We start from the raw sequence: 12500 nt of genomic DNA, 5'->3' as shown, positions 1-12500 counted from the left end.
ATTGCCGGCGGGCATATTCACTATTTGCTGAAAATACTTAACTACTTTATGACAACATTGCTATGACATGTTCTCTACACGTCTTCTGTTGTCCAGTCTTGCACTTTAAATGTCTGTATGAGCAATGTCTACGTCCATACTGTCTATGTCCATGTATGAGTACTGTCTATGTCTATACTGTGTATGTCCTTACCTAGATTAGTCTATGTCTGCATGGGAGAGCAAGAAACGCAATTTCAAATTCTTTGTATGACCAGTGCATGTAAAGAAATTGACAATAAACTTGACTTGACTTGACTTGACTTGATGACATTACTGAGAGCATTAAGTAACATATTAAGACATAGCTATTACAATTTTAGTGACAGTAAGGTTATAACACAGGCTCTGTGCTAAGTTCAACATTAGATGCAGGATTAGGCAAAAGCACTGACTCTTATATCAGTCTGAAGAGGTCTCGTGGTTCCCCTGTCTTTCCCTCCTCAGAGATCTCTGAGCTCTTGCATGCAGAGTGTCCTCTCACCTTGTTTTGTCACCACAAAACTCTTGGCTGACAACAACGGTTGGGTGACAAAACCCTGGGGGATGACAAGACCCTGGGGGTGACAAAACTCCCCTGGTGACAAAAGCTCTTGTGTGGTTTCTCCTGCGTGTCAGGCATGATGACTGCTCCTGACCTCATCTCTCTATTGTCAGGGGTTCTTCAGCACCCACCCTTGTTTTAAACATTTTTTTCCTCTTAGGACGTGAGTGTTTCTGAAGCATGGGCGTGCTGTGTGTGTCATCTCTCTATCCGTGTTAAAGGGGAAATCCGGTGCGAAATGGCTTATATAGTGTTAAGACATGATGCTGAGCGCTAACTTTTTATGCATACCTCACCTCCATACGTCCCCTGCATTTAGAATATCAACTCTAGTTACTCAAAACAGAAGTCCAATGTTAGCATCAGCTAACTAGCGCTGGAATTCTGAATGCATGGAGCCGAATGGAGGTGAGCTATGTGGAAAAAGTCAGCGCTTAGCATCACGTTTTAATGCTATTTAAGCTATTTCACACCGGATTTCTCCTTTAATATGTTGGGCCGATTAATGCTAAAATAACTAATGTGCTATTTTTGTTCTCTTCTCTTAGGAGAAAGCATGGGAGTGCCGTGTGTCTGTGTGCGTTTCTTCTGTTATTGTTACTATAATGTGCAGGGTTCTTGTAATGGTAAATGACTGCTGTGCTACTGTTGTTTTGCTGCCATGTGTAGACTCCCCATCTGGTGAATCTGAACGAGGACCCGCTGATGTCTGAATGTCTCCTGTACTACATCAAGGATGGCATCACACGGTGAGTCTGTGTGTGTGTGTGTGTAAGTGCGTGCAAGTGTTTGTGGGTGCATGCGTGTGTGACACCTCACAAGGTGTGTGTGTGTGGGGTGGGGGGGGTGGGGGGTGGTGGTTATAAAGATTGCATCATGAGACTGAGTGTACGTATATCAAAGATGGCATCCCTAGGTGAGTGTGCGCGTCACATTCAAGATGGCATCACGTCAGGTGTGTGTGTGTGTGTGTGTGTGTGTGTGTGTGTGTGTGTGTGTGTGTGTGTGTGTGTGTGTGTGTGTGTGTGTGTGTGTGTGTGTGTGTGTGTGTGTGTGTGTGTGTGTGTGTGTGTGTGTGTGTGTGTGTGTGTGTGTGTGTGCCAGTGTTGGTGGCATTTGCTGTTGGTATTTTTGGTATTTTATTTTTATTTAAGATGTCAGTGTTCCCTTGGGGTACTGAGACCTAGCCTGCTGTCTGCCATCTGTGTAGCTGTAGCTAGAATCAGGAAGTGTTCTACAAAAGAGCCCATAGCCTCATATTGTCGTGTGTGTGTGTGTGTGTGTGTGTGTGTGTGTGTGTGTGTGTGTGTGTGTGTGTGTGTGTGTGTGTGTGTGTGTGTGTGTGTGTGTGTGTGTGTGTGTGTGAGCGTGTGTGTGTGTGTGTGTGTGTGTGTGCGTGCGTGCGTGCGTGCGTGCGTGCGTGTGTGTTACTACAGGGTCGGTCGTGAGGATGCGAGTAGTCGTCAGGACATCGTGTTGAGTGGCCACTTCATCAAGGATGAGCACTGCCTATTCACCAGCACCACTGGACCACAAGGGGAAGGTGAGACCGAGACACAGAGTGCACACAATCTCCTGTGTAGTTACTTTTTTTCCATAGTCCCATAATGCAGACCGTCCAACCAGTGGAATACTGTAATAGTCACTGAAAAAAACGTCACTACCACAGTACTACATCACTATGATAGTGCACAGAGCCTTTAGTAATATATTACAACTTGGTCATTGCCATTCTGGTAACAGCTAACTTATAACAACGACCATGTCCTACTGGGCCACTTGTGTAGAGAACAAGCCTTATGATGAGGTCCCTTTAACTATATGGCATAGGCCCTACATAGAAACATATAGTCTACATAGATTTTATATAAGACAGCAACAATGTATTGTGTTTGTATTTGTGTCAGTAAGAACCACAGGTATCTCAGCTACAACAGCATCTTTATAACAGGGGGGCGTGTCTTACACTGGGTTAATAGGGCTTGAAAGTCCTACACCCTTAGTTCCGCTTTTCACGGACCTTAGCTGACCATCTAATAGAGCTCTTCAGGGTTGACGTCAACTTGTATGCGGCGTTTGGACTACCGGTTCCATGGCGATTTTTTACATTGCAAAACGCCATAGAGATTCAGGTTTGGCAAAAATATAAGTTGCACGCCAACAACGAACATTAGCGTGTCCCCGCATCCCTTTCGCATTAGTGGAACGGATCGTATCATCATGTTGGTGTATTCACATGTTGAATCATGACGATTTTAATTCAATATTGCTAACCCCTTTCTGATCATTAAAACTTCCGAACTACATACTTTCCTTTGGTTGCCATGGCTACAACCCTCCGCACGTACATGCCGGCGCCGCTTCTGTAGTCGCCAAAAGTTTCCGGGTTTAGCATATGGACGCAACATCGTATTTATGTCGAAGTTTGACACAAAATGATCAACCATGTCATACCTACAGCCTATTTTTAACACCCTCGACAGTTTGCGGGGGTTCGCTAAGCGCGTGCTTGCACTCGGAGCTTATTTGAAACTGGCCCCTATTCATTCCCAATGGAAGCCGGAAGCCGATACGAACCAGGAAGTCCTTAAATGCTAACATGAAAGACTACAATCTACTACATGCTTCCGCGTTACTGAAGAACTCTATAGTATGGTAGCGGGTGAATATCTTTTTTTTTCTGATTCCAGTTATTATATGCGCTGGGCTACAAATATGCTGTTTAAGGAGCCAAATATAGATTATTCATGCATAAGTATCAATATTTTGTTCGAAGGCCGTCTACATGAAAAATGTGAAGAAACACACCCTTCTAAATCGTTTGGTGTTTTGCATGAAAAATTGTACAAAAATATCAGAAACAACATATGTGAAGCTTGTGGCACAATTCCAAGTGGATCAAAATATCATTTTTATACTGCTATTGGATTACATGCTTACATTTTCCGCCAAAAAACACTGAGGTCCCATGAAATCACAGGATGTGACGTCACTTTCAAGCCCTATGGCATGGGTCTTGGCTCTGATGTGGCTGGTTGAATGACATGTCTCTACCCTGTGTTTGTGACGTGCCTTGACAGCTGTGATCCTGGAGCCATGTGAGGACGCTGAGACGTACGTCAACGGCAAACTAGTCACGGAGCCCACCATCCTCAGATCAGGTTGGTCTACTGCCATGACTTTTAAAAATATGTTTCGTCTACTGCCATGCTACATAATAAATGATAACACTCAATGGAAGAGAAGTTATGGCTAATATAATAGAAGCCACACATTGTCAGCATGTGCCAGAGGTGTCAAAAGTAAAAGTAAAAGTGAAATAACTCTTGGGTTTTTAGTTTTTTTCAGTAACAACACAGTCTCTCAATCTCATTAGGTGCAATGTAGTAAATGGTGTAACAGCTATATACAGTTTATAATGTCATGTGATAGTGTTGTACTTGAACCATGAATCTACCTTAACTTTTGACACCTTGATGCGGCTTGCACCCTTGCTTACAGTATGTGTTCAACATCTGCATAAGGAATAAGGTAGAACTTAATGCATTTTAATGAGTGTTTTAGAGATTTAGTCTGTTTCCTATTTATTTACTGATGTGTGATGTCCACAGGTAACCGCATCATCCTGGGCAAGAGCCACGTGTTCCGCTTCAACCACCCAGAGCAGGCACGCGCCGAGCGGGAGAAGACGCCAGCAGAGACCCCCGCGGAGCCCGTCGACTGGGCCTTTGCACAGAGAGAGCTGTTGGACAAACAGGGCATAGACATGAAGCAGGAGATGGACCAGAGGTACGCAGTACACACACACACACACACACACACACACACACACACACACACACACACACACACACACACACACACACACACACACACACACACACACACACACACACACACACACACACACACACACACACACACACACACACACACACACACACACACACACACACACACACACACATCATCATCATCGGCGGACACTCGTGGTCGAGTATGTCTGTCCTCCTTCTTGGTCCTTGTGGGTCTTCAGATGGGCAAAGAGGCCAATCCTGGACCCACATACTTTGGGGCAATGTGGGCATGAGTGGGCAGGGATAAAGATAGGTTTTGGTGGAACCTTATTAGTGGAGGTGATCTCTTTCTTCCATTTGCACTTCTGCTCTGCAGCACTGCACAAACACACACACACACACACAAACACACACACACACACACACACACACAAACACACACACACACACACACACACACACACACACACACACACACACACACACACACACACACACACACACACACACACACACACAGAGATCAAAAATAGCTGTTTAAGAAATATGTCATAATAGTGTCTTTGTGTAACTTGGGTGTCCTTGTGTGACCTCGTGTGATCAAACCTCTGTGTCCATCTGTGTCTTTGTGTGTCCTTGCAGATCCACTGTGTATGTAACCTCTTGTGAACCTAATGACTTGCACGACTTTGTGTGTCCTTGCCTGACCTTGCCTGACCTTGTATGACCTTGCCTGACCTTGTGTGTCCTTGCATGACCTTGTGTGTCCTTGTGTGTTTCCAGGCTGCAGGAGCTGGAGGATCAGTATCGCCGTGAGAGAGAGGAGGCCAACAACCTACTGGAGCAACAGAGACTGGTGAGACACACACACACAAACACACACACACACACACACACACACACACACACACACACACACACACACACACACACACACACACACACACACACACACACACACACACACACACACACACACACACACACACACACACACACACACACACACACACATACACACACACACTAACTCTGTCCTCCTCCTCCTCCTCCAGGACTATGAGAGTAAGCTGGAGGCTCTCCAGAAGCAGGTGGATAATAAGGGGGGCTACCCTGATGTGGCCGAGGAGGACGAGGAACCAGAGGAGGAAGGTGAGATTAGAGTTCACGATTATTGTTATTGCAGAGTTATTGCTATTCACACTACAGTTATTATAGAGTTATAGTGCAGTGTATAGCCACAATCTCACCAATGTTATAAGCATGCAGATGGGATTGCCGGCGATCACACATTCTATTTGCTGAAAAGGCGTAACTACTGTACTACTGTTGAGGTCCTACTACTACTGTAACTACTGTACATTTGTAACAGAGGGTCTGCATGAAAGGGTTAACATGCTAAAAATATTTGTTAGCATTAGTTTACACGCTTAACATGCAAAATTTGCTGTATTGATCTCTCTCTCTCTCTCTCTCTCTCTCTCTCTCTCTCTCTCTCTCTCTCTCTCTCTCTCTCTCTCTCTCTCTCTCTCTCTCTGCGTTTTGTAGTCCAATGGACGGAGCGTGAGACGGAGCTGGCCCTCTGGGGCTTCCGTAGGTGGAGGTGTTACCAGTTCACCTCCCTCAGAGACCTGCTATGGGGTAACGCCATCTTCCTCAAGGAGGCCAACGCTATCAGTGTGGAACTCAAGAAGAAGGTAGGCCTATACTATACACACACACACACACACACACACACACACACACACACACACACACACACACACACACACACACACACACACACACACACACACACACACACACACACACAGCTGCATACCTGCTATGGGGCAATGCTGCTTTAACAGCACACACTTTAGCAGTACACACATTGCCTATGAAACGCAGCCAAAACGTGTGCCTGATTCTAAGTTTTTGACGGACGTAGCAACATAACAAAAACACAAGTAACTAGGGGGCGTGGCTTTTGCGAAAGGTGAATTGAACAGGTATTACCAGGTCATTTGGAATACGTGGCACTGGATTGTAGCTAATGAAGCCAGGTTGCCCATCACTGCAGTACAGTGTTGACACATCTCCCTGTGCCCCACTTCCCCCCCAGGTCCAGTTCCAGTTTGTGCTGCTGACAGACACGCTGTACTCCCCCCTGCCCCCTGACCTGGTACCCCCTGACACGGGCCGCGATCGCGAGAGGCATCCCTTCCCCCGCACCATCGTGGCCGTGGAGGTCCAGGACCAGAAGAACGGAGCCACACACTACTGGACACTGGAGAAACTCAGGTACACACACATGCACACATAACATGCAGGCACGCATGCATGCACACACACACACACACACACACACACACACACACACACACACACACACACACACACACACACACACACACACACACACACACACACACACACACACACACACACACACACACACACACACACACACACACACACACACACACACACACACACACACACAGAGACGGACACTACAGGACACTGCAGAAACTCAGGTATAGACACACTCACTATTGAACATGGGAGAGACTGAGATACGTACACACACACTATTGGAACCATTGTCCAATTACCAGTGTCTAATAACTAGTGAAGCGAGAAAATGTGTGAAACCAGCTCTTCTGATAATGTAAACCATCATCAGAGAGTGTTGAGGGAGAACAGTGGATCAGCATTCTCATATCATTGTCTCTGGCTCCCCCTGCAGGCATGTTCTAGTAATAGTTAACCCAGAATGTAATGTGTGGAAAATCAGATAAATATGTGAAAGCCCAATCCTGAGTAGGCGGTAGTTTTCAACCTCTTTTTCGAGGGCAAAATGGAAAGGCAAAACCCAATTGTTCATATTAATAATGAACAGTCATTCTATCATTTTCCACGGCACACCAGATTATGTCTCACCACACTACTAGTGGTCCCCGGTACAGTAGTTGAAAAACACTGATGTAATGTAATGTAATGTATTAATCATAATAATGTGTGCTGCCCCCTGCAGGCAGCGTTTGGAGCTGATGCGTGAGATGTACGACAGGGCAGCGGAGGTGCCCAACCCGGCCTTGGAGGAGTGTGACAGCGCGCTCACTGGTGGAGATCCCTTCTACGACAGATTCCCCTGGTTCCGCCTGGTGGGCAGGTGAGGCATGCAGTGTGTGTGTGTGTGTGTGTGTGTGTGTGAGAGAGAGAGAGAGAGAGAGAGAGAGAGAGAGAGAGAGAGAGAGAGAGAGAGAGAGAGAGAGAGAGAGAGAGAGAGAGAGAGAGAGAGAGAGAGAGCACTGACTGGCACGAACCCATTCTATGGCTATGTGTGTGACTGTGACCACCTCTAATGGGCCCGGGGTGCACACAGTGCCTCCCTACCCCTCCACCCTTCACCCCCTGCTGAGTTATCCCTGCCAATGGCACACGTCTACAGCGATGAAAAATCATGCTCCAGTGATGATGTCAATGAATTTTGTTGGACGGGCAAATATTAGCTGAGAGCTGGGTGGAGACCATAGGCCACGCTAATGCTAACGCTAATGCTACTCCCAACCCCATGGGGAACATGGATGAGACTACACACAAGCATTCGCACGCATGCACACACGCACACGCACATGCACACGCACACACGCACACACGCACACACATGTAGGATTTGCAGGTGCATGTCCCAGTCCCTCATGCACTAATTACTAGTGAAGCGTGAAAATGACTTTTCTGCTGTAGATGTAACCTTTCTGTAATAATCATTAGATTCCCTATACAATATGGAGACTGAACACACGCACACACACACACACACACACACACACACACACACACACACACACACACACACACACACACACACACACACACACACACACACACACCATCCCCTGATGGCCCTGTCTGTCTGCAAGATGAACAGCAGTGCATGTGTCCCTATGGAGGACATCTGACATATTGCCTCATATCTGATTACCACATGCGACCGTATGCATATTTAATAATATGTGATGACCGCATATGGCCAAATGCATATTTAATGCATCACATCACATGTGATATTTGCTGAATCATTTATTTATGATTCGTAAATCTCTCTTTAGTCAGTTATGACCGCAGGAACTGGCATTTTCTCGAACAAAGAAGAACATTGCCTGTATGCCTGCAAGTAAACTTTTCTGTATATTCATGACAGGGCAGAGGCAATGCAGAAGGAATTGAACGCTGGTGCAGCAAAGATGTCTTCTGAATGTTGATTTATTTTGTGTTGTTTAAGGTGCACATTAGTGACTAAGGTTTTGATGCAAAGTTACATCTTTATCATCAGAGGATTGCACACCCTGATAATAAAATAAGATAAAAAAAAACCAAGAAGACATCTGTGCTTCATCAATGTTTTGCTCCTAGCATTTGCTGATTTTATTTATATTATGAAACAATTAGCAATAGCTGTCTGGATAACACTCAAACGAAGGCCACAAGCCCAAAAGGTCACCTTGAACCACACCACTCACTGCACATTAGGGATGTCAACAATTAATCGATAAATCAAGTTTAGACGATTAAAACATTTAAAAACTATTGCCAACTCAACTGGCTAGAGATCCAGGTGAAATGGGCATGTCAAAGTGCATGTGAGGAGGGGTGTGAATAGTGGGAACATTTCAGTCACCTTTGGATTAAAGGATATAAACAGAAATTAATTAAAATTTCTAGATTTAACCTTTTTTTTGGGGGGGGGGGGGTACTGCTTATCAATTAATCGTAAATTGATCAACTCGGTCAATCAACTAAAAAGTAATGAAATAATCGATAAGTTGCATCCCTACTGCACACACACTAGTTCCACAGCTTTAGTCTAGCTCCCAAACACCAGAGGTGGCCAAAGTAGAAGTAAAAAACAAAACCTGTCATAGTTTCCTTCCAACTCACTAACAATGTCTATCCACCTCATTTGGTACAATGGAATAACTGGTTAACCGCTATGTAATACCATGTGCTAGTGTTGTGCTTGTACACCATCAATTTACTTCTACTTTTACTTTGGCCACCTCTGTCACACACAGACCTGCACAGCCCCGGCCTACGGTACACCTAGCACCTAGCAGTTCCACAGCAAAGCTGCCATGCAGACACCTGAAGAAACAACTTCTATAGCTCACGGTTTCCCTGCTTGACCCCACACAAGGTGCTTTCAGGCAGACGGTGCACCAATCACACTGGAAACCAAAGGCCGCATTGTGAATGTTTACTGCATGTGACCCGCATAGACCTGGACCCCGTTTCTCAAAAGCATAGTTGCTTAGCACTTAGCAACTTAGTAGGTTGCCAATAGAAAATTGCATTGCAACCAAGTTAGTTGCTGACTTAGTTACTAATGACACTGTCTGTCTATGGTTCACTAAGAAATCGAGTATCAGCTTTTCGGTTCCCTAAGGTCTGGGAACAGGCACCAGCATGGTTCTCTGTTGACCTGAAAAGGGTAACAGAGACCTGTCCTGTGCAACACTGGTATGAAGCAGACTCCCCTCTCTGCCTCTGTCAACACTTCAACCAGTGTTTGTGTCTCTCTTTTTCTTACTAACCGTGCTCCACTCCTCTCCATCTCTCCTCTCCTTGTCCCTTACTCCCACTTTCCCCTCTCCCTTCTCCTCTCCTGCTAACTCCCCTGCTTCTCCTCCTAATCCATTGATCCTCTCCTTCCCTCCTCCTCCATCTCACCATCCTCCCATCCTCTCCTCTCCTCTCGTCCTCCACTCCTCTCCATCCAACCCTCCATCTCCCCATGCGATGGCTGCTATAGCAACCCCATGTTCCACGCGTGCATGAGTCAGCGCATGAGCGAGCCCACCCCCTCCCCCACCCTGTCCAACCCCAGCTCTGACCTCACCGAGCTGGCCCAGCCCTGGCCCACTGCCGGCGGCGATGTGGAGGAGGAGGAGGAGGAGATGGGCACGGGGAGTCTGGAAGACATCTTGTCTGATGAGGAGGAGGAGGATGAGGAGGAGGATGATGAGGAGGAGGATGATATCTTTGTGGACGACCCAAGCTCGGAGTTGGGGGGAGAGGAGGAGGAGGAGGAAGAGGAGGCGCGGGCGAGCGGCGTACGGGCCAGTGACGGCACGGATCCGTTTTACGAGCGCTCGCCCATATTCAGTGTAGTGGGCAGGTTGGTTGGTTGGTCGATTGGTCGGTTGGTGAGGTCTGGGAGCAAGCTGGAGGAAGAAACTAGCTCTTTCACACTGAGATAAACACACACACACACACACACACACACACACACACACACACACACACACACACACACACACACACACACACACACACACACACACACACACACACACACACACACACACACGCACACACACACACACACACACACAGGAGGAAGAAACTAGTTCTTTCACACTGAGATACACAGACACGCTCACCAGCGTACATACTAGGAGGAGGAAATTTGTATAGGACACACATTTAGGTACACACACACATACAAACACACACACACATGTACACACACGTGCAAATGTATATTGTGTACACAGGTGTTCTGTACGTGTCAACCGAGAACCTCTATGATATATTGTTCAGCAGCTACACAAACACACCTGCTCATGTTCCTATAGTCCCTAGATTAGTGTGAAATATCACATTCCAAACAGCCATCCTCTTCCTTACATGCAATCAGGGCTCTAAATTAACACCCACCCTCCGGTCAAATGCTGGTGAAAATTCAGTTTGGCTGGTAGAATATAAAGCTTACTAGCCACTTTGACCCATTAGTGAGTGTGAGTTTGGCTAGTAAGATTAACCTATGCTAGCCATTTTGGCTGGTCATGAAAGTAAAAGTAAATTTAGAGCGCTGCATGTAAACGTCCTTCATACATCCTGCCTATGCATGGGCTTTACTAATAGACTAAGAGCATGTACTTATAAAATACACTCCCACACTCGCTATACAGTCCCTCCGCACGCAACGCACACGCCACACTCGCCATAAAGTCTTTATTGTGTCCCCCTTTCGACCCAGTAGTTCCTTTTGTGTGTGTGTGTGTGTATGTGTGTGTGTTCGCATGAGAGAGAGAGTGGGAGGATATGGGGAGACGCCCCCTGTAAGTGAGGGCCTTGTGTGTGTGTGTGTGTGTGTGTGTGTGTGTGTGTGTGTGTGTGTGTGTGTGTGTGTGTGTGTGTGTGTGTGTGTGTGTGTGTGTGTGCGTGCGTGTGTGCGTGTGTGTGTGTGCGCGTGTATGTGTTTTATGAGAACACATTTCCAGTGACACGCAAAGGTTTCCCTCTTGTGACACTAGTGTGCTGCAAGGACGTGTGTGTGTGTGTGTGTGTGTGCATGTGTGCGCTTAAAGGGTTCTTTATGGTGGGAAAGACTGATGAGGAGTACAAGAGCAGTGACAGAATGGAGGAATCATCCCGCTATGCCCCGTAGAGCAACGCACACACACACACACACACACACACACACACACACACACACACACACACACACACACACACACACACACACACACACACACACACACACACACACACACACACACACACACACACACACACACACCACCATTATGCAACAGAGACAGAGAGACACACAGACACAGAAGCTGCAGAGGAACGTATGTTCTCACTCTCAAGCACACACAGGGGATCTGCATGCAGGCTTTTCCATACGATGGGCCAAGCTAGCTCTTGAGACCAATGCGCATATCGATTTAGACTCATAAGCTGCGCATAAACCAGAAATGACCTACTCTACCGAGTAGCCGAGCTCTGGACGTGACACTGATGTCTTAAATTTAGCTAAACACATAATGTCTCTGGCTTGCCAGCCTTGGACATTCGGAGATATGAACATTCCGATTGGTTTTCATCAAACCATGTCATAGCTCATTACCATAATATTAGCTTGACAGGTCGCTTTGCTCACTTTGGTCACTTTATTAGTCGACCCTACATAGAGAAATAATGACTTATAAATTATGCTGATAGAACAAGTGCACACGAACTACCACAATATGTTGCCTTTTATCGTTGTTGTACTGTTCCTGTACAGTGACATTAGAAACCTTCAAGTCTTGAAATCATGTTTTCCCAATGGCTTGTTGACACCT

General features: G+C 46.3%; 1 protein-coding gene across 1 annotated transcript in view; it reads left to right on the top strand.

Annotated features, from left to right (window-relative positions):
- The window catches only part of kif1aa (kinesin family member 1Aa), a 124139-nt gene that overhangs the window by 60836 nt on the left and 50803 nt on the right, over window positions 1-12500 (top strand). The window contains exons 16-24 of the mRNA XM_063202003.1: window positions 1253-1332; window positions 2020-2126; window positions 3664-3744; window positions 4195-4372; window positions 5164-5236; window positions 5436-5532; window positions 5929-6077; window positions 6485-6663; window positions 7400-7537. Coding sequence (XP_063058073.1) covers window positions 1253-1332; window positions 2020-2126; window positions 3664-3744; window positions 4195-4372; window positions 5164-5236; window positions 5436-5532; window positions 5929-6077; window positions 6485-6663; window positions 7400-7537 — 1082 coding nt within the window. The remainder of the gene's footprint in view (window positions 1-1252; window positions 1333-2019; window positions 2127-3663; window positions 3745-4194; window positions 4373-5163; window positions 5237-5435; window positions 5533-5928; window positions 6078-6484; window positions 6664-7399; window positions 7538-12500) is intronic.

This window comes from Engraulis encrasicolus, chromosome 6 (assembly GCF_034702125.1).
Source record: "Engraulis encrasicolus isolate BLACKSEA-1 chromosome 6, IST_EnEncr_1.0, whole genome shotgun sequence".
In the NCBI taxonomy this organism is placed as follows: domain Eukaryota; kingdom Metazoa; phylum Chordata; class Actinopteri; order Clupeiformes; family Engraulidae; genus Engraulis; species Engraulis encrasicolus.
Note: the sequence above shows the minus strand (reverse complement) of the source record. Positions and strands in the feature narration are given on the sequence as shown.